The 21,143-nt window shown below is 34.1% G+C and overlaps 1 protein-coding gene across 1 annotated transcript; it reads right to left on the bottom strand.

The window, feature by feature from the left end:
- Window positions 1–16,424: 16,424 nt before the first annotated feature.
- On the bottom strand, window positions 16,425–19,986 carry LOC149260932 (polyubiquitin). The gene is made up of 3 exons (XM_089421410.1): window positions 18,432–19,986; window positions 18,218–18,326; window positions 16,425–18,058 (listed from the first exon to the last, which is right to left on the bottom strand). The coding sequence occupies exon 1, from the start codon at window positions 18,989–18,991 to the stop codon at window positions 18,590–18,592; it is 402 nt and encodes a 133-aa protein (XP_089277536.1). The 5' UTR covers window positions 18,992–19,986; the 3' UTR covers window positions 16,425–18,058; window positions 18,218–18,326; window positions 18,432–18,589.
- Between the last annotated feature and the right edge of the window lie 1,157 nt (window positions 19,987–21,143).

The raw sequence follows: 21,143 nt of genomic DNA, 5'->3' as shown, positions 1-21,143 counted from the left end.
ATTGTTTAAACACTCTTTCGAGTGATGTGTTTCCCACATAAATGCAAAATTGTCACTATTGACCAGCTTTCATTTCCCAGTTCAAACATAGCTTCAAGTCAAACATCATCTCCAAATGGTCCTTTTGTGTCAAGAATGTCTCTTTGACCTTCATTCTGTCTACCAAATTACCGCAAGTAGGCTGGTGAATGTAACAAAGCTTTGGGGGCATGCACCCTGGTCTGCTTCTGCAGACGAACCCAGCTGAAAAGATAGGTTTCCCTATAGGTTATGTGATTGGAAGTGTTATCTCACACCATTCTCCTTTGTCTATCTGATGGACAAAGCCAAGGAAGTGTTTCGTCGGCTTCACTGATAAAAACAATCCTGCTTAACCGCAGTGACTTCCATATGGTTACCTGGAGACTCTCCTTTTCTCGATGCCTGGGGGCATGCAAACCTTTTTATGCAAAGCACAAAATGACCATCATTTTTTAGCTTTTTAGATTTTTTTCTTTTTAGTTTTTCAACTTCTTAGGTTAGGTGATTGGTCTAATCCACCATTCACTTTCGTCTATGTTGCGGACGAAGTAAAGGAAGTGTTTTGTCTAAACTGTAGATGGAACCATCCTACCTAACCTTAGTAGTTCCTTAGATTTCTAGTCTTTTTAGCTTTTTAGTTTGGTCATTTCTAGCTTACATAAAAAGAAAGTTAAGCATATGTTACTGTAGAGTTCAAGCTCACTAAAAAATGAACCTACAAATAAGGGACATCTTTGACTGCAAATGAGCAATGTTTCCGCAAGGTTCAAGCTCGTTAAAAAATAAACCTGCCAATGAGCATATGTTCCCCCAGAGTTCAAGCTCGTTAAAAAATGAACCCACCTTTGGTAAATAACCTTTGTGATTTCCATTCTATCTGCCTTTTGAACCTTGGTTGTGTTCCTACCATCACCTCTATTCTTTTGGCCGATCATACACTTCCACTTGATTGTTTACCATTTTGAGGAATAGCTACGATGAGTGGTCCTATTAGCAAACCTCTTCACACCACCATGTTTTGAGAAGTTCCAAGATTACCCAGAACCAGTTTGCTACCCTAAACACCACTCGTTCCTCAAAAAACGAGTCTACTTTAAATTGTTTTCAGACTCACTAAAAATGAAAAGATTGTTGAGAAATTGGCCTCTCCAACTCACTAAAGTGATTGGAAGTGCCATCCCTCCTGTATGTTTTAATATTTTTGGACCTAAGGGACTATACCACAAAACAATCGAGCGCTTGTCTTTTTCAGTTTGCTAAAGTGATCGGAAAAGTCATCCCTTTTGTATTATTTTAATCTTTTTCAGACTCAAGGGATTATGCTACGAAAAAGAACTGCTGGAGTTTACTTTTCGTCCCTTTTCAAACTCTCTAAACATGAAAAGGACTGAGTTTTCATTGTCGTTAGACTCGTTAAAACAATAGCAACAAACTTGTCCATCCAGACAAGAATGAGTTTCACTGTCGCTAGGCTCGCTAAAACATAGCAACAGGTTTGCCTGAAGGGAAAATTATAGAACAAGAATATGTTATCCTCCTCAAGCTTGACAAAAATAAAGAGGTACTGGTCAGTAATGACTGGGGAAAAAGGGAAGAAAACTTGAAGAATTTTATTGGTAGCAGGTCACTCTTAAACATGACACTTTCACTCCATCGCCATGATTGAGTCGGGTTGGGTTATTTCATTCACCGGTCATATCACCATTGGTCCTCCGTACCATCCATATTTTAGGGTTAATGCTACCAATCCATCTCAGTGTCACCAATATGTTCAAGAGAACTCATTTAGAGAATTCACCATCTAGTTAATGCCTCATCCACTGTAATACCTTCACCATCCATTTTTCATGACCACCATTCCTGAACCTTGTATCATCAGATCGTTTTCACCTCAAGAAAATCATTTGCTTAGTTTCGTGTTGTAGATGTGGGATACATCAAGACCCTCCTACGATAGGTCACTTCTTGTCGACATCAGCTCATTATCCAAGAATTTGACTTAGAAACAACCCTTTCAATACTTTGAAGCTTGCATGCCTCAATGGCAAGTTTCTCACTTCCGGTGACGGGTTTACATCAATGGCCTTTGACCGAAAGGTTTTCTGTGGTGTTTGACATCGGATCATATATTCACACCACGTGAATTGTACTGCAGTACTTTGAGGATCATTATCATTATCGGTGACTCCTCTCGCACCTGTTAACAGCTTGCATCAATGGCTGGTAATCAAGTGATGTATTTCCATGTTCGGCTTCAAAACATCTTCTCACATGGATCAACTTGTACATCGGGAGAAGATTGAACGAGTTTGAAGACCCCAGATCTAGTTTCATCCATCCAGGCTGCGATATATTCAGGAATATAAAGACATCAAATGTAGACAGAAGTTGCACAAATGATCATCCAAGCTAAGGGATGATGACTCTACATATAAAGAATCACCAGTCTGCAACCGCAAACAATTATTTGTCCTACGTACATGAAAATGAATTTATAAAGCTGACCATGGGAATGCCTGCCTTAGCTAGATCATGAAAATAATATGATGATGTATTGTATTGTATCTTATACAAGTCACCTTCCAGTTCGAATACCTCGGATCCTCATGATAAATAATTTCACCCGACATTAAAATATTTATGACCTTATGCTTTATGGGGCAGCTGTTATAGACATATTTGGTCACTTCAACCCAATCATATATGTCAATAACCAAGGGCTCTTTAACCCCTGAAAGTGTTGTTTCATACCCTAAAGGATCATGGTCAACTGATTACATCATTTCCCAGAAGTTCCACTTGAAAAACCACTGAGAACTGGCCAAAACTGGACCATACTGACTGCTCCATTGTCAGGGTGCGATGCATACTAACTCCTACATTAGCCAGGTGCGATGCATACTGAAGAAGCCTTCTATGGGGTGCGATGAACGAGAATTGACAAATGTCTGAGACAGTTTGCTAAGTGGATGCTCATGGAATCTTCTAGAAACTTCTCGTATGACACTTGCCTCTCTGAATTCGCCTAGGGATGAGTAAGAGATCAATGAAATATCCAAGTGGAACCAAGAACTACAAGTGGAATGAAACTAATCAAAAACCTAGAGATGACTCACACCCTTGCAGACATCTATAAATGGACCCCTCATATGAGAGATCTAGAGGCTGGAATTTTGTAATTTGTAAGAAAGTGTTGTTAGTTTATCTTTGAGAAGGAGAATTGCATTGTTGGGTGATCTTACTTTTCATGAGGTGAAGAGGGCTTTGATGCTGAGAGGATGATGCTGAATCAGACAGATGGGTTGTAATTCTCCCTTCTATTTTAATAAAGTTCTTTGAATTTTCCTCCATACAATTGTGTACTTATGAATCTTATTATTTGTGAATGCCATTGTATGTTCAATGTATTTCTAATTCTACATTGTTTATGATATAATAGATTGAGATGCTTTGATGGTGTTTTGTTACTTTGTTTCTACAAGTATTCTATAAGCGGGAAAAGTAGGAGAGGAGTTGCAAGCTCTATCAAGGGGGAGAGAAATCAAGCAAGGAGTCAAGTGTAAGATCTAGGTTGGTCCCTTTGCTTCTCTCTTATATATCATACATAGAGGAAATTGCAAATGGCGTTGATTGTTTGTTTCTAAGATAGCTGCCAGTATTAGTGGGATTAGCAAATCGAAAAGACATTAGTTTTCTTGGAAACAAAGGGTGATCATTGTTGCTATCTATTTAGAACTCTATAATATGACAATAGATCTTCATAATGTCACTGACTAGTACAGTTTGTGGTCTAGAGGTTTTATGATTCAGTATCTATAGAGGTATACGCATGTTGGGCAAAAGGAAGTAGAGTGTACATGCAAGTTTGCTTCATTAAAGGAGCGTATACATTTTGACACATGCATTTTGAGGTTACAGTGTGTTCTAGTTGTTGATGCAATATTATAGGTTCATATTTGTGTACTGGTTACTGTGATTTGTCTATTCCAGTTGATTGGATGAATTTTATTAAGTTTGAATGAATGGTTGATTTAGTTATGTCAAAGGTTCAGTGATTGTTGTATTCGGTTGTGTCAGAGGTGTCAGTGATTGATTGTTTTAGCTATATTATAGATTGATGAAGTCTGGAATAGCTCCAAAGTTATGAGTTAATATTTGTAGATCTGTACGCTGGTTGGATTTGATAAAAGTTTGTTTACACGCTGGTTCGGCACATCAAAGTAGCGTATACATTATGAAATATGATGTTTGAAGTTGCAGTTGGTTCTGGTTGTTGATGTAGAGTTCTGGGTTCTGCTTTGTGTTCTAGTAACTGTGTTCTAGTGATAGTGGTCTGAATGTTCAGATTGATTGATTATGATTTGCTTCAGTGATGATGGGTTTCAATGATTGATTTAGTTGTGGTTGATTCAGATATTGATGATTGAGTCTCAGTGATTGGTTGATGCAAATGTATTTGATGGTTGTATTTCAATGCTGATTGATTCTAAGCTTCAATGTTGTTGATGGATCCAGTATGGAAATTTGATGAAACGAGGCCTTCAGATTATGGTGTTGTGTTCCAGGAGTATCCAGTCTAAAAATTTATGAAACATGGTCCCTAGAGGAAGAGAGAATGTCATAGCCTTCTATAGGCCAGTGCTTACGTACTGGTCAACATATCAGCTAGTACAGGAGCCAAGGGGTTGGAGCTCCCTTCCAATAGCAGCTAGAAAACAAGTGAAGGTTGGAGCCTTCTGTAGGCCGACACCGACGTACTAGTAAATGGATTGGATAATACAAGAGCTGGGGGGTTGTATCTCTCTTCCACTAGCATTTAGAAAATGAGAGAAGGTTGTAGCCTTCTGCAAGTGGGTGCCTGTGTACTGGTATGAGTTTGCACCAGTACAAGATTGTAAACAAATTTTCTTATTAATAAAAGAAGGCAGAGACAACAGCAGCAGGTGGTTTTCACCCACATTGGGTTTCCACCTTAAATCTTGGTGTTCATGTGTGTTTCTTATGTGTGCTGGTTTATTCTGTTATTACTACACATGGTTATTGTTTAATGATTAATAAAGTTTTGATGCGTTGATTAAAGATCAACATATGATGAATTAACTGAATCATAAGTTCACTAGATATACGTTGGTTTCCTTAAGAACAGTTGCGTGCACACGCGAGTTCCCTTCACTGAAGTAGCGTATATAAATCTGATTATGGAAATGAAAAAGTTATTGATTTGTAAATACTGATTCACCCCACCCCCCCCCCCTCCCTGTCAGTATTATTGGATGTTGGAGTTGTATTGTTGTCATTTTCCCTTCTTTGTTGCCGCTAAGTTTTCACTTGGTGTTTGTGGTTGTTTGAATTTCTTTTATAGATCTTCATTTTTTGATGTTAAGTTGTGTTGTTTTAATTATACCTTCTTTGTTACTTCTGATTTTATCATTTTCTTTGGCTACATTGTTGCTAGGATGTTTGACTACTTTAGCACAATTTATTGCTTCTTTTTCTTTACTTTTCTTTGTACTTTATTCTCATTAATATCCCAAATAATTCTTGATGTGAGGAGATCTTTGAATGTTGAGAATACCATCTAGGATTTTGGTACTCTTATCAAAATTCAAATATAAATTTAGTTGATCAATGGATTTTTCTAAATCATTTACTAAGGAACCAATCTTAGCTTCCAAATTATCATAGTGACATTCTCTTTTAGTCAATTGGCTAGTCACCACTTCATTCATTATTTTGGCTTCTTCCAATTAGGTCTTAATGACAACAATTATTTTCATTAATTCATCAAAACCTTGTTCCTTATTCCCATAGTCCTATAATAATTCCTTCTATATGCAACTCATTACTATTATCCTCTTAACCTCCTGTGGAGAAGAGATAAGTTTTTTTCATAATTATATATTCTCATTAAGAGTTTCTTCAACCTCATCTAATTCAATATCCTTTTACCATTTGTTATTTCATTTGGATTTCTTCATTGCATCAAGGGAACTGTTGAGATCACTCTCATGATCTATATTCCTTTCAAATCCTTATTTCTTTGATTATAATGTCTCCTTGAGAGTAATGAGTATAATCTTTTCTTCATCACTACTAGAAGTACATTTGTTACCTCTTTCAAATGGACATTCATTTTAAAGGTAATGAAGATGTTTATTATTTTTCTCATGGGGTGATATCTCAACTTCAAGTTCTACTTTATTACAACCACTTTTCTGAATATGTATATGAACATTTAAAAGCAATATTACCTTTTCTTCAACAATTAAAACAAAATAGTAGCTTATGTATGGTTTGTATTACATCTTGTTTACATTTTCCTTCATCTTCTAGATATGGATTATTCTTTTGATGATAAACAAACTAAACTCATGACAACATAGTCTCCTATATGCTCTAATTCATTTTTTGGGTATCTAAGGTCTTCAATCTTTGTTTATCCCTTTGATTCTATTCTTCATGTATACATTACCTTTTCTTATACAATATTACCTTTTCTTATACAATTAAAACAAAATAGTACCTTACCTATGGTTTCTAGTGCATCTTGTTCAACTTTTCCTTCATCCTCTAGATATTGATTATTCTTTTGACGATAAACAACTTAAACTCATGACAATGTATTCTACTTTATTCTCTAGCTCATTTTTTGGGTATTCAAGTTTTCAGTCTTTGTTTATTCCCTTTGATTCTCGTCTTCATGTATAAATTACAACATATCTAGATATATTTTGCACTCCCACAATGTGTTACTTTAACAGAGTTTGAAATTGACAGCTTACTGAAGATAAACTTCATAGTTTTTGTATTACATTCATTATTCTTCCTTCCACTGTTGATATATACAATTCAAGATCCATTAAATAATACTTCATTATTTCTCTTTAGATTGTATAGTTTGATCAATCTAATAATAATGCTTTATTTGGGGAAATCCATCTTGATTAGCCATTGTCCCTTATGTTACACTTTCTAGTGGTTATATTTTTCCTTAAAGAACTTTCCCAACTATAGATATTTATAACTATGATTATACTATAATGGAATATTTTAAACAATAATAAAAAATATACAACTCAAATAGTTTCAATATCAATTATATAATCAACCCATAGGGACACCATATGCATGTGGAAACCCATAAAAGAAGAAAACCACAAAAAATATATTAGAACATTATTGTAGGCTTCAACCTACTATTAGATCATATTTATTAGCACTAACCAAAAGGAGACACCCATCCCCTAATTTGCAAGCACCAACTTGAAGAGATACCAACCCAATTTCTTTATAATAATAAACTTGAAGGAGGCACATATCCCCTAATTTGTAGGAACCAACTTGTAGGAGAAAAAACCTGGTAAAATTTATAGTCACCAACCTAAAGGAGACCCTTATCCCCTAATTTACATGCAACAACTGACTTTTCCTAGTGGATCCCTCTTTCATTACATTTTCAAACTTAGATCCACAAGAACATTCTTTTATCTTTACATATTCAAACTTATTTAATCTTTTATCTCATCTTGATTATTCTAAACCTTGTGCTACTCACACTCTATTTAGGCCACTATCATCACACTTCACTTTCTAACATGCTCAAACTTTCTGTACTTCAATCAAATCTCAAGTTTGTAAATTGATCTATTATGTTTTCTTCTTTATTAACTTTGATATCACTCTTTTCATTCTCAAATTATTCTTCTGACATGTTATACAACACTATATTATGTTCTAAACGACATGTCCTCTGGTTTATATTCCATCTATTAAAATCACTAGTACTTTCTTATGTTGTAAAGTTTGTTGAAATGTAGGTTTGCATTTAGATAATCTTAAGCCCAGCTTCAACTCTCTTACCACTACTTCCAACCTTCTCTCTTCCCATGAAAGTTTTTCTTTTCCTTTTTCCACTAGAGAATTACATTTTTTAAAGGCTCAAAATGTGTACTTTCACTTAACCAATTTGCTTAACTAACTTATGCAATGTTCCTTCAACTTACAACCGTTTAAATATATAGAGGTTGAGCTCCCTATTCAAGTGTTTTTATCTAATTTTATAGCTTTTATCCCTTTATTTACCATGGGAATTAATACAAGGTATTATCCATGGATTTTTATTGATCAACTAGATCACATAATATTCTTGACCATATCAACCCATCATACTCCATTCACATGCAATAGCCTCATAGTTTATATGATTAGAAATATGAGTTGAAGTATCTTGTTGAAATGTGGATATGAGGTCAATATTGAGCTCTTACTACAAAGGTAATTGGATATGGGTCAAAATGTTTGTGCTAAGGAAGCATAATCACTCTAAGAATTCCTTTAAAGTTTTATATATTGTTTGGAAACATAACCAACCAGAGTTCCTTGGAAAATAAATTACCACATAAAATCATCCACCAAAGAATTTGAATAGCACCATAAATGGTAGGCCTTAATATGTGTGGTTGTTATTTCTCTCCGAGTCCCTTTGAAAATAGGAATATCAAGTGGTAATTTGGTAATATAGGTGGTCACCTAAAATCGTGGTATATGGGGTCATTTGTGAGTTTCTCCAAATCCACCAAATCAAGTGATCTAGGAAATGAAAGCTTATGTTTGTTGAATTGATCAAAAGGTGATGAGGGGGTGGTGATAGATGTTACAATCTCCCCATAGCACAAGTAGTGGAAGATTAGGGTTGAACAAGAGGACCACTCATCTCAAGGAGTTGAACACCAAGGACAACAAGCATGGTGAAAAGATTATGAAGCTTGGGGAATGGCCCCAGGGAGAAAGTAACTCCAAAAATAATTATTTATAATGGGATTGTTCCCCATATAATAATAATAACCTCTCATCACAAAAGAACCATCATAAGCATACAAACTAATTTTCATAGTGGCACTAGTGGGGCTAATTCCCTTAGGTATGTTAGCCCCTCTAGAGTAAGGGAAAGCCTGAGAGAAAGGCATTTCTCCTAATATAGAACCACCTCAAGGATGACACGTTCCTCCAAAAATATTATTTCCTCAAGGGTGATCAGATACAAGTGAAGGCCCCCCTACATGTTTCGCAAAGAAGATATACCCAAATTAGGCATTGAATTTGTGGGAATGAATGAGCTAAATGGGAACACAAGAGTTCTTATTGGTTGGATTGAGCTAGCCCACTTTCTAGACACAAATGTGCATAAAGGTAGGGATACAAGAACTCTTTGAATACTTCTAGGGCTTTCTGAGGAAACTGGTTCAATACCCCAATAGGAAAATGGTGTTGTCAAGCTTGGAGAAGTGGGTCGTATCACACCAATTGGTGATAACGTAAACATAAAAATTGATGCTTCTAACATATATGGTAATGGAGGACCCATCTTCCCCATAGTAGAGGCACCACTCTCACCAAACATCAAATGGGAGAATAAGGGAAAAGGTTAAGAAGAAAAGGAAATTAGTCATATGAGTACAAGGCCAAAAGGTTTGGTTAAAGGTGGGTTGACATGTGGGGATTGAAACTCATTAATAAGATCAATAGTAACTATTTATTCCCTCCCATAACTAATATTGTACGCCCATCTTGAGTTTCACCTAAGTCCTCTGCTACTTGATCTATCCTATATATTCTAGGTGGTGCACCTTCCTTTTCAAGAGAAAGTTATAAGTGTATTTGAGAACATTGAGTAGTTTGGATAGGCATTGTGAATATTTTAGTTATTTAATCAATTAATGTAATAAACCCTTATGGCCAACCTTGACTCATAGTAAACAGCATGCATTATAAAAATCTTTAGGAGATACAACAATCAAACCACTACAAAAGTACCTCCTAAAACCTAAGACTCCCTAGGTGATGAAATCCCCACTTTTATTGGACTAGCAATGGACTGAAGAAACAATTAAATTGACCTCCTTGTATTAGACTTAATTGGTGCAAGTTATATCGTTGGGGTTGAGCATCTCCCTCTAGGAGCACTAGTACCATGATTAACATCAACCTCAGGAACTATAAAGACTTCCTAACCATAGCCACATATGTAAGGACCCTAAAGTATAGACTAACAGGGTTATTGATTCAAAACAAAATAGCTAACGGGCCACATGTAATCAAAACTATATGGTTAGGAAAGGTATATATGCTGAAAACCTCTAGATAGACATCTCTAAGTGAGTCGAGAGCCTCTGAAAGAGGTACCCATGTTACAAAGATAATTCATAAACACTAGTAGCCTCAGGGTGAGGATTTCACCCTCAAATTCTCAATGGACTTGTGTGCTCGAATCTCATGTAAGAGAAGCTTTCCTAGTTATGTCGATATGAAAACAGATTTACACTTTTTAGTAGTTCTAGTTTTAATTTGATATCTTTGAAGAGTTTCCTCTCCAATACCCTACTTCAAGGCTCTCGAATCCTAAGCTACTATTGGTTTGCAAGAACTGAAAATGCTATTTGATTTTAGTAGCACTATATTTTATGGCTTTTATTTAGCAATGGCAATGGAGTGCAAATAAGTTGTTTCGAAATTACTCGAGACTAATCCTAATGAAAACTATATGAAGTGCAACTTTTTCGCTTTTGCTTTTGATGAAAACTAATTAAGGGTTGAGATTATTTTTCCTTTTTCCAAGTGACTAACAACCTCAAATTCAATCTCAATATTCTCTCTTAAATTTAATAAACCCAAAAAATAAATATGATCCACAAAACAACCCAAAATATAAGTTACACAAAAAGAAAATCTCAAATAATGACAAAGCAATAAATCTAAGTATTAAAAACATCAAAACTAATACTTTGCAAAGGAAAATTAGAAATAATGGTTTGTCACGGACATCTAAACAAAATATTTAAATGAAAAGTAAGTTTTAGATTTACAACTTAATGTAGAAAATATAAAACATACACGTGTAATGACCTACATGGGAAGCAACTTCAACCCTAGACAAGCAAACACTATTTGAGGGGTCTATAAAAAAAGGATTCCTTCATAAGATAAACACACAAATAGATCACAAGTACTTCCCAAACTAATCATATCTAGTTTACAATATCATCAAAGAAACAAAAGTACCAATAACTGCTAGAGGAAATCAAGAACAAGAAAAAGAAACATTGACAAACAAACCAAATTTGCAAACAAAAACAAATTCACCCAAATTAAAGATAAATTGAACCATATTACATCAATAACAAGAAGAGGGTAATATGTCTAGGATGAAGACAATAAATCACAAAGTAAATCCAATGAAAACTCACCTAGAAAATGAGATTGCACCTAGGTAACATACAATGCAAGAATCAATCACAACAATACAATAAACAAAATTTTAAGTGTAATGTGACTCTGTGAATCATTAAGGTAGTAACTGAAACCCATGTGTGAATTAAAAGTGAAAATAAAGCCTAGGTCAAGCAATAATTAATCAAAACCAATTTGTAACATACATAAACGAGGTTGAAAAAGATAGAACAAAACTTAGAAATGATTAAAAATAAAAACAAAACCAAGGAGAGACAGATAAAAACACTAGTGTTAGACTCCTAGGTATGGTCACCAATTTTGTTGTGTTAGGAATTTCCTTGAGATAAGGAGCTGTTGTTGGATGGAACTAGCCTTTTGATTCCCATGAAGGTGTGTGTAATCTATGTGAATCCCTAAGGCCATGTACCAACACATGACATATAGGTCTATAATGTAGAGAATTAAGCATACACCTAATCCATTGTAGGACGATGGAGTATATCTAAAAATAATTATGGAGACTGCTCCTATCAAAAGATCTTACTCCTTTCACTACCTAGATCCAATCTCTTGTGGACACTTACGATATTTCATTCATGGGCACATGGAATTAGTGACTCGTGTTATTTAGTGTGAGGTATAACATGTTTTATATCCTTTAAAAGTTTTAGGGATACACCATTATAATATGCCAAAATAGCCTTTAAAATACTTGGGGATTCTCCATTGTCATGTGCAAAAATTGAAGGAAAGGCTCATTTAAGAAAAGATTGCATTTAAGTCAATTATATTGATAATAAATCTATTGTTGGTTGAGTTTTGCAAATTGAAAATTTTAAGAAAAATCATGTGTGTTGTTGATATACCTATAATTATTTTTAATTATTTTATTCTCACACCATTTTAATGATTAACAAAAAAATGCATAAGATATATATAATATACACAAATATATTAAAAAAAAAAACAAAACATAATAAATAACCATACAAATTTGAATAAAAAGAAAATTGTTAATTTTCAAAATAGAAACACAATTCATAAAGCTATTTGACATTTTAAAATCCACATCTCTGAACACTAAAAATAAATAAAAATAATATATATCTATCTCATAAAAACTCAATAGAAAATTTAGAAATGACTTAAATTATTTCTCTAAACTAAAACATTTCATTGAGCAAAGAGAGGCTCCACAACCCATATATTAGAAAGATGTTATCACATAATGTTACATTAAAATAATCTTAAAAATATATGTCCCCTATTTAATGAAAAATAAAGAATAATATCAAATATGTTAGCTCAATTAAGTTTCTTAATGAAACCCACATATACACAATAATATTATCTATCAGAAAAGGAAATAAAGCACTTAAAAAATTGGAAAAAAAAAATATAAATTTCATTTAGCAAAGCATGATGTAGAAACCTTGAATTAAGATGTTTTTGTTCTTCAAAAATGCTTAAAATATATAATCTATAACATGCAGTGATGAAAAAATTATTTGTTTGTAAATTGTGTGAGGTAAATGTTGTCTAAGTAATAAGTATTTAAGAGATATACAGATTTACCATAATTATTAGAAATATGAGTGTGTTATATGTGTGTATGATTTGATTGACCTTAAACTATTTAGATTTGTAAATTATAATCCATTATAAGAAAAGAGAAGAAAAAATGGAGAATAACTTAAATGTAAAACAAAGTCACAATTTAAACCTGGATCTATCAAGCATTGAGAGGATGAAATATCTCAAGGTGTAAACGTCTTTTTGAGTGTAAATCTCTAGTGAAAAATTTGGCGAAATGTTTACATCTTAAGATATTTGATCTTTCTTAATACTTGATAAAACCAGTTTAGAAAAAACCTAATAAATTTTATATGTAAACTTTTTATAAAAATTATAAAAAAATTATAAAATATTTGATCTTCTCGATATTTGATAAAACCAATTTAGAAAAAATCTAATAATTTTTAGATTTAAACTTTTTATAAAAATTACATAAAATTATATATCATTAAATTATAAAATTGCTATGCACTAATATTTTAAAACAAACCATAAATAATTTTATACTTAAAACACTATAAAATCTACATTTAAAGTTTCAATTTAGAAATGACTTTAGGTATTCTCTAAACTAAAACATTTCACAATTTTAAAATTTAAACTTTTCTTAGAAATTTTTAAATTATAGAAATTTATGCCAGAAACAAATATAGTATATTATTAAATTATGAAATTAGGCATGCACTAGATTTTGAATCAAACAATAATTTACAAATTATTTAAATATGTGTATATTTAAACACCTTATAAAATACACATTTAAAATTTATTGAATTTTAATGTGATATATATTATATAAAATATGTGTGTTTTTTGTTTGATAGTGATATTTGATATATTAACAAGTTAATTCATTGGGTATTAATCGTATCCATCTATATGTTACCTTGTACATTTTATGCATATCATTTTTTATGCAAATAAAATATTAATATAATTATTAGTAAATATTTATAGAAATCAATTTATAATGAGTTTTGAAATTGATATTCATCTTTACATTGAATTTTAAAATTTGAAATTTATTAATAGGTTAATTTTTTTAATTTTAATTTTAAATTAAATTGAAAAAAATAAAAAATAAACATATAAACCTAAATACCTTAAACCTAAATAAACATGTTACACAAACCTATCAATATAATCTAGCAAAAATGTCTGAAAAAACAACCAAACAAATAACCTCTCTATGACCACATATGTGGGTAACGCTTCCTTAAATATCACAAAATGGGAAAAAGTCGTAAACAAAACGGAAAGAAGAAAAGGATGTACTTGAATGGAGTACCCCAGGAAGCTGGCATCCCTTTCATTGAATGCAAGGCTCAACGAACAAGATTAAACTATGGCGACCACCCGTACTCATTGTTGTCGCCCTCTCCATTGGGAAAGAGCTAACCAGCGATCCCAGGGTATTTAATGCCTCGGGATATGTACGTCGGTTAAAGTGATAACAAGCTAAATCCAAGTTTCTGTATTAATTAATATTTTGGCTTTTGCATGTTATCGGGTTAAACTGCGCATATCCCCGAACATTAAATACCCTGGGGATGGCTGATTAGCTCTTTTCCCTCTCTATTGGCTTGAGTTAAATTAATGATAGCCGACCTCAGTTATCGACGCCTCCTTGTTCCTTGGTTCTTATGCATATAAATCAAATACTTCGGAGTTTTATAACCACAATTGACGACCATTTCTATTCGATTTTCGTCACGACTTTTTATTTTATCCAATAGAATTTAACTATTTTATCCAATAGAATTTAACGGAGAAACCTTGTGAGCTGGGGCCTTGCTTGAGCTGTTTGGTTTTTTGTGCTTTTAGCTGCGTGTTGTATTGTTCGGCTTTCAAAACGGAATGGAACGTGCTCTTTCATCAGTGAGCAATGAACTATTTGAGATGCAAATGGTGCTACAGAAATATATGGACGTTATTAGGTACGAGTTTGCTTACGATCCAGTCCAATTACCACTTGAACAAGATCCCGTCCAATTACCACTTGGACAAGGAAAGCATTTGTACATTGGTTTTGTTTTTTAAATTGAAAAAATTGTAAAGGTTTTTTAAATTGGACAAGGAACGTATTTGTACATTGGTTTTGGTTTTCAAGTGTGAGCTGGTTTTGGTTTCCAAGTGTGAGAGCTGAGAGCTTAATGGATGTTTTTTAAATTAGAAAAATTGTAAAGGTTTTTTAAATTGGACAAGGAATGCATTTGTACATTGGTTTCCAAATGTGAGATATTAATGGATATTTTGAAGCACACATCACATTGGTTTCCAAATGTGAGATCTTAATGGATATTTTGAAGCACACATCATTCATCGTATCGTTTGTTTCATTCATCGTATCGTTCATCATTATTGATTGATCACCTTGAACAAAATAATACCTTCCAGACCACAAAATAGTACCTTAGTTGTTGACTGATCACCTTGAACAACATAATACCTTCCAGTAGACAACAACATAATACCTTCCAACAGAATAGTATTTCTGTGGGGAAAATTAGTCTTTGACTCTTGCCAAATGAGCTTAGAGACCTATAGAAGCCAAATGGTTTTAAAGACATACTACACTACTATGATCTGTTCTTTGTTAATTCCTGCAATGTACTTAGTAGATTGTCACACCCTTGCTAGAAATGACAGACATTCAATTAAACTTAAAGGTTATAATAATTCACGGTGCTATGTTACAACAAATGTTAGTGAATTACTCAATGTTGTGTACCTTTCAATCAAATTTTATAAATTAAAATCTCATTGGGTTTATTTCTCTGGTTAGAGTGCCTTCCAATTTTCAATTGGTTATCGACTTTGTGCATGAACTTATAACAGAATTGCCCCATAGTAATCAATGAAGCGATCAATTATGAAATGATGCTTTAAGAATGCTGAGGTGACATTACATCTGTTGGATACTTGTGTGGTTTTCCAATTAGTGTGGCTACTGATTTTGTGGTTGTTCATTGCAAAATTTTGAAGAAAAAGCCTTCCAGGTGTAGAATTTGATGATGTCACACAAAGCATTTCTCCGGATTTGAGGTTCCTTACCACTGTTATTGAATCTGCCACTTCTGCTAATTTGCTTCTTTTTCATGAAAAGTTAAAATAACTAGGGAACCATTTTTTCTTTAGAATATGAAACATTGAAGAGACCACTCCAGAAGATGATGTTGTTGCCATCATGAAGAAGTAGTTAATGGTAATAAGAATACATTTTTTCTCAAAAAATCATCATTTTGGTTTGTTTTCTGGAGGCTTTTGTGACCAGATGCTGATTACACAAGTTAATTGTTGCTCCTATCTAACGACTGCTATTGATGTTCGTTGTTATCTGAAGCAACAGGTTGTCTCTTCAGATTCCAGGTATTCTTAAAACTTGATCATCAAAAAAACAAAGAGGAAAAAGTTTATGGTAGAGTTCTTTGTTGCTCCTACTATCTGGAGGCAGCAGGTCGTATCTTCAAATTCATGGTATTCTTAAAACTTTATCATCAAGAAAACAAAGAGGAAAAATATGAAGGTATCGTATATGTTATTTTCATGTTGCTGATTGGAGAAAATCATTGTTGTTTGTAGCATTGGAAGATTGATGGTACGATAAGAGAGTAAATTTATTAAACGGAAAGTGTTGTTTGGTTTCTTGGTCACACATTGAAACCTCTATTTGACAGGGTGAAACAATTCATTAAATGTTCCCTCAGTACAACCAACAAAAACTAGGCTTTGGTGTTTGAAGTCAGGACTAGATTCTTTGTCCTTGCTTTTCTCCAAAGAGTTGAAACCAACACACAGGGTTGAGAGTTTGTTAAAACTAATATGCGTCTAGGAAGGAGCATTTATGGCAGTACTTACACAAGGAGGAATGCTTTCTGACTGCCATAAATTACATGGGAAGAATTACACTATTAGGGAATAAAGGATAAAGACAATTCATACATACCACAATTTAAGAGAGGCTTTAATGATTGTCACCCTATCAATTGCAGGCGACATTATTCCCCATGTCCAAGATGTTGAGGATACCCTTCAATATTGGGAAAAGCTTTTAATAGTACATGAAACTCTCAAATTATGACACTTGATAATTTAAGAAGAAGGTTCAATAACCAATCAGCTGACATGTTAGAGATCAGTAAATTTCATGTTGACAGAGCATAGAAGAGAGTGTTGACCTTAATTATTTTAAGTAGTTTGCCTTGTTCTTTCAAAGATTTTGCAACGACTTTGACAATTATAGTAACAACATTGTCTTTGTCCTTTGAAGAGCTTGAAGAGCTCTCACTGCAAAATGAGCAGCACAATAAACAATTTTGAGGAGGAAAATAACCAAGGAAAACGATAACAATTTTGTTGCCAAACCGACAGAAAAGGAAAAAGAAAGCAGAAAATATTTCAGAACAATGTAAGAAGGAAAATTTCAGACCAAGATATGACAGAAAACCCAATCAGAAACAAATAAAGTAGGAGAGAAAAATTTCATTCAAATTAGAATAATGTCTGATTTATTTCTATTGTGGTGAGACAGGCTATTTGAATAAGAATGTAGGGAAAACCTATATGATATTTCATGTGAAAAGTTTAATAGACAAAAATAATTATGTCGATAATAATTCAGTTGATAGGAAAGAGTCAAAGGACACATGGTATGACTCAGGTGCCACACAACACATAACAAACATAAAAGAATGGTTCACTTATCTTTTATGGACACAAGTGTAGAGAAGAGGACTGGTTCTCGTCCAGCCATTCGAGTGCCTCCTTCAATGCTGCATCTATTTTCTCCTTATCATCGGAGTCAATTTTGTCAACAAGCTTTCCCTGGTCGTTAATTGTGTTTTTCATGTTATAAAAATATGTTTCCAAACCATTATGAGCATCAATACGTTCCTTGACCTTGTTGTCATCGTCTGCAAACTCTTCGGCCTCTCTCACCATTCTTTTAAATTCCTCTTGGCTCAGTGTTCCTTTGTCATTTGTGCCATTGGCATCCTCTTCAAATGTAAATTCAATTTGAGGAACTCCCCTACCAACATATTATAGGTTTGATTCTCCTGTCCACTAGACTTGACTCACCAAAAACAGAAACATGAACAAAGGAATAGAAACAAACCTTGGAGCCAGAGGAATTCTAGAGCACTCAAATGTCCCAAGCCGGAGGAATTCCAGAGAGCACAAATCTCCCAAGTTCTCTACAATATTTTGTTAAACTTCATTCACCTTCGAAGACCTGCAAAGGAAAATTACTGAGTCAATCATCCTCCCTACACCTATGCTATTGTAAAAATTCAAATAACCCATCAGGCAGCTTTTAGAAGAACGATATAAAATATTTTAGACCAACATGAATTGACACGGTTGTTTGTTGGTCCTGATAGGTTGTAAACACCTGAGACTCTTTGTAGGAATAACAGTGTTCCTTGGAATTAGCTTTGTCATCACTCCACCAACAGTCTCAATACCCAAGGTTAGAGGAGCCACATCTAGTAAAAGTATTTCTGCACATAAATAAGAGCAACAAGATTTCAAATCACTGGATAAAAAACCAAAAATTCATTTAGAACTGAATAGTATAAAATGTAGAAACTGTGGACCTACTTTACCTTTAGTTTCTTCTCCACCTTCTCCACTAAGAATGCTACCTTGCACTACTGTACCAAATGCAATGACCTCATTAGGGTTTACACCCTTGTTTGACTCTTTGCCATCAAACCACCAAGAAAAAATCAGTTACAGCACCTTACTTTCATTATTACTGTAACTAATTCATTATTTGACCATCTTCGAGCTGCTTTCCAGCAAAGATCAGACGCTGCTGGTCAGGTGGAATACCTTCCTTGTCCTGGATCTTGGCCTTAACATTGTCAATGGTGTCTGAGCTCTCAACTTCCAAAGTTATCGTCTTGCCAGTGAGGGTTTTGACAAAGATCTGCATGCCACCTCTCAGACGAAGCACGAGGTGCAGGGTAGATTCCTTCTGGATATTGTAGTCGGCTAGGGTTCGACCGTCTTCTAGCTGCTTTCCGGCAAAGATCAGACGTTGTTGATCGGGTGGAATGCCTTCCTTGTCCTGGATCTTGGCCTTTACATTGTCAATAGTGTCAGAACTTTCAACCTCGAGGGTGATCGTCTTACCAGTGAGAGTTTTAACAAAGATCTGCATCTTGAAAGAGGTATAAAGCTAATGAAAATGACCTGCAAGTGAACAGAGGACATTGTAATACTGAAACCACAAAGTAGCGGCAATAACATAATCACTATGAAAGCAAACATCCAGAGAGAGAGGACTATAAACAGCACGACATACAGTGAATTTTCTATATGAAGACTCCTTAAAAGCATTATAAAACCCAATCATAAATTGAAAATAAAAAATCACTATATATACAGGTATGTAATATTTAGATATTTAGATTACAGAACCCAATCATAAAATGGAAAATACAAAAAAAAATCACTAGATACAGGTAGCCCTGAAAGACTAGAAACAGACACGCAGCCTTTGAAAGAAAATTTCACCAACAGATGCCTTGGAAACAAGATATTAACAATATGAAGGCAAAGAAGAAATCTCAGAAGTCATACGATAGATCGAACTGGAATAGATATAAACCAACAAAGCACACAAAACTAAAAGCTTAAATGGTAAAAAGTCCCGAAGGACAGGCTACAGAAGATTAAACTTCTCAGGCATGTCTAAAGAAGCTATAAATATGAAATCTCACTAGAATCAAATCTCTAAACAATCATACCTTAGCCAGGTACAAAAAATTGAAAGAAGCCCTAAAGTTAAGACATGTCTAAAGAAGCTGCAAATCTGAGATCTGCCTAGGAACGAAGCTCTAAACAGTCAGACCTTAGCAGCATATTAAAGAAAACTTCCCCACATACGACACAAAGGAGACAAAACACAAAAATAGGGTCAGATCCAAAGGTAATGAAATTCACAAACTTGTAAACCAAAAACAACGAAAACTCTTTCGAAGCAGACATCGTTGATATCTTCAAAAGGAAATAGGGAAGAGAAGATCAAGAGGCCATACCTGTAAATGAAGAGCTTTGTGACCATTTCGCTAAGAGAGGAGAATGCAAGCAAGAATTTGATGGATAGCGTGAGGGTGGGTTGTATTTATATAATGCATTGAGTGCACAGCTATGAAGATGGATACATGGATACGTGTAGCAAAAAAATGACGTGTCTAAAGTCTAACCATACAAGTGTTTAACAAAGTGTGTGCCAGGTGTTAGAAGGAAAACAAAAGTGTAGAAGATTGAAGTGATTCAAAGAAAGGCCTAAAAATCAAACCATAGCCAGGTACAAAAAATTGAAAGAAGCCCTAAAGTTAAGACATGTCTAAAGAAGTTGCAAATCTGACATTTGCCAGGAACGAAGCTCTAAACTGTCAGACCTTAGCAACATATTAAAGAAAATTTCCCCACATAAGACATGAAGGAGACAAAACATAGAAATAGGGTTAGATCCAAAGGTAATGAAATTCACAAACTTGTTAACCAAAAATGACGAAAACTCTTCTGAAGCAGATGTCACTGATATCTTCACAAGGAAATAGGGAAGAGAATATCAAGAGGCCATACCTATAAACAAAGAGCTCTATGACCATTTCGCTAAGAGAGGAGAATGAAAGCAAGAATATGATGGATAGTGTGAGGGTGGGTTGTATTTATATAATGCGTTGAGTGCACAACTGTGAAGATGGATACATGTAGCAAAAAAATGACGTGTCTAAAGTTTAACCATACAAGTGTTTTACAAAGCGTGTGCCAAGTGTTAAAAGGAAAACAAAAGTGTAGACGATTGAACTGATTCAAAGAAAGGCCTATCGGCCTAACTAGCATTTGCACCAGATGTTGCAAAGGAAACGTCGTAAGGCATAAATTGAAGAAAGCAAATAAAGCAAAAAAATACTTTGATAAAGAATAAGAATATATTGAACACTCAAATCAATTCCCCATTAACTGGAACCACTTAGTAGACATTCCATACAAAATGGGCATATGATCCAAGAACATTGGTGCATAAGAGAGCCAATTAGTCAGGTAACATAAGTATAAATGGTTTCATAAATTAAAATCCACAAGTCTAACAAATCTTGCTTGGCCATTTAAGATATAGAAGCTATCTTGTTTAGCCATTTAAAATATAGAAGCTTTGAAACCTTTGTATATGAGCTATTGTCAAAGGACTGCCCTTGTCCTCAGAAGCATTACCACTAGTACCAAGGAGATCAGGACCTTCAAGCTGCCGAACCCCATGTATTTCATTGCATGATCTTAATGATTTCATTTGGTTATGT

Source organism: Pinus tabuliformis, chromosome 6 (genome assembly GCF_031772625.1).
Source record: "Pinus tabuliformis cultivar Carrire ecotype Pingquan chromosome 6, CPIR1, whole genome shotgun sequence".
Classification (NCBI taxonomy): domain Eukaryota; kingdom Viridiplantae; phylum Streptophyta; class Pinopsida; order Pinales; family Pinaceae; genus Pinus; species Pinus tabuliformis.
Note: the sequence above shows the minus strand (reverse complement) of the source record. Positions and strands in the feature narration are given on the sequence as shown.

Bases quoted from the DNA above. Each gene is read 5' to 3' on its own strand.
- LOC149260932 (XM_089421410.1), bottom strand. From the start codon at position 18,991: ATGCAGATCTTTGTTAAAACTCTCACTGGTAAGACGATCACCCTCGAG.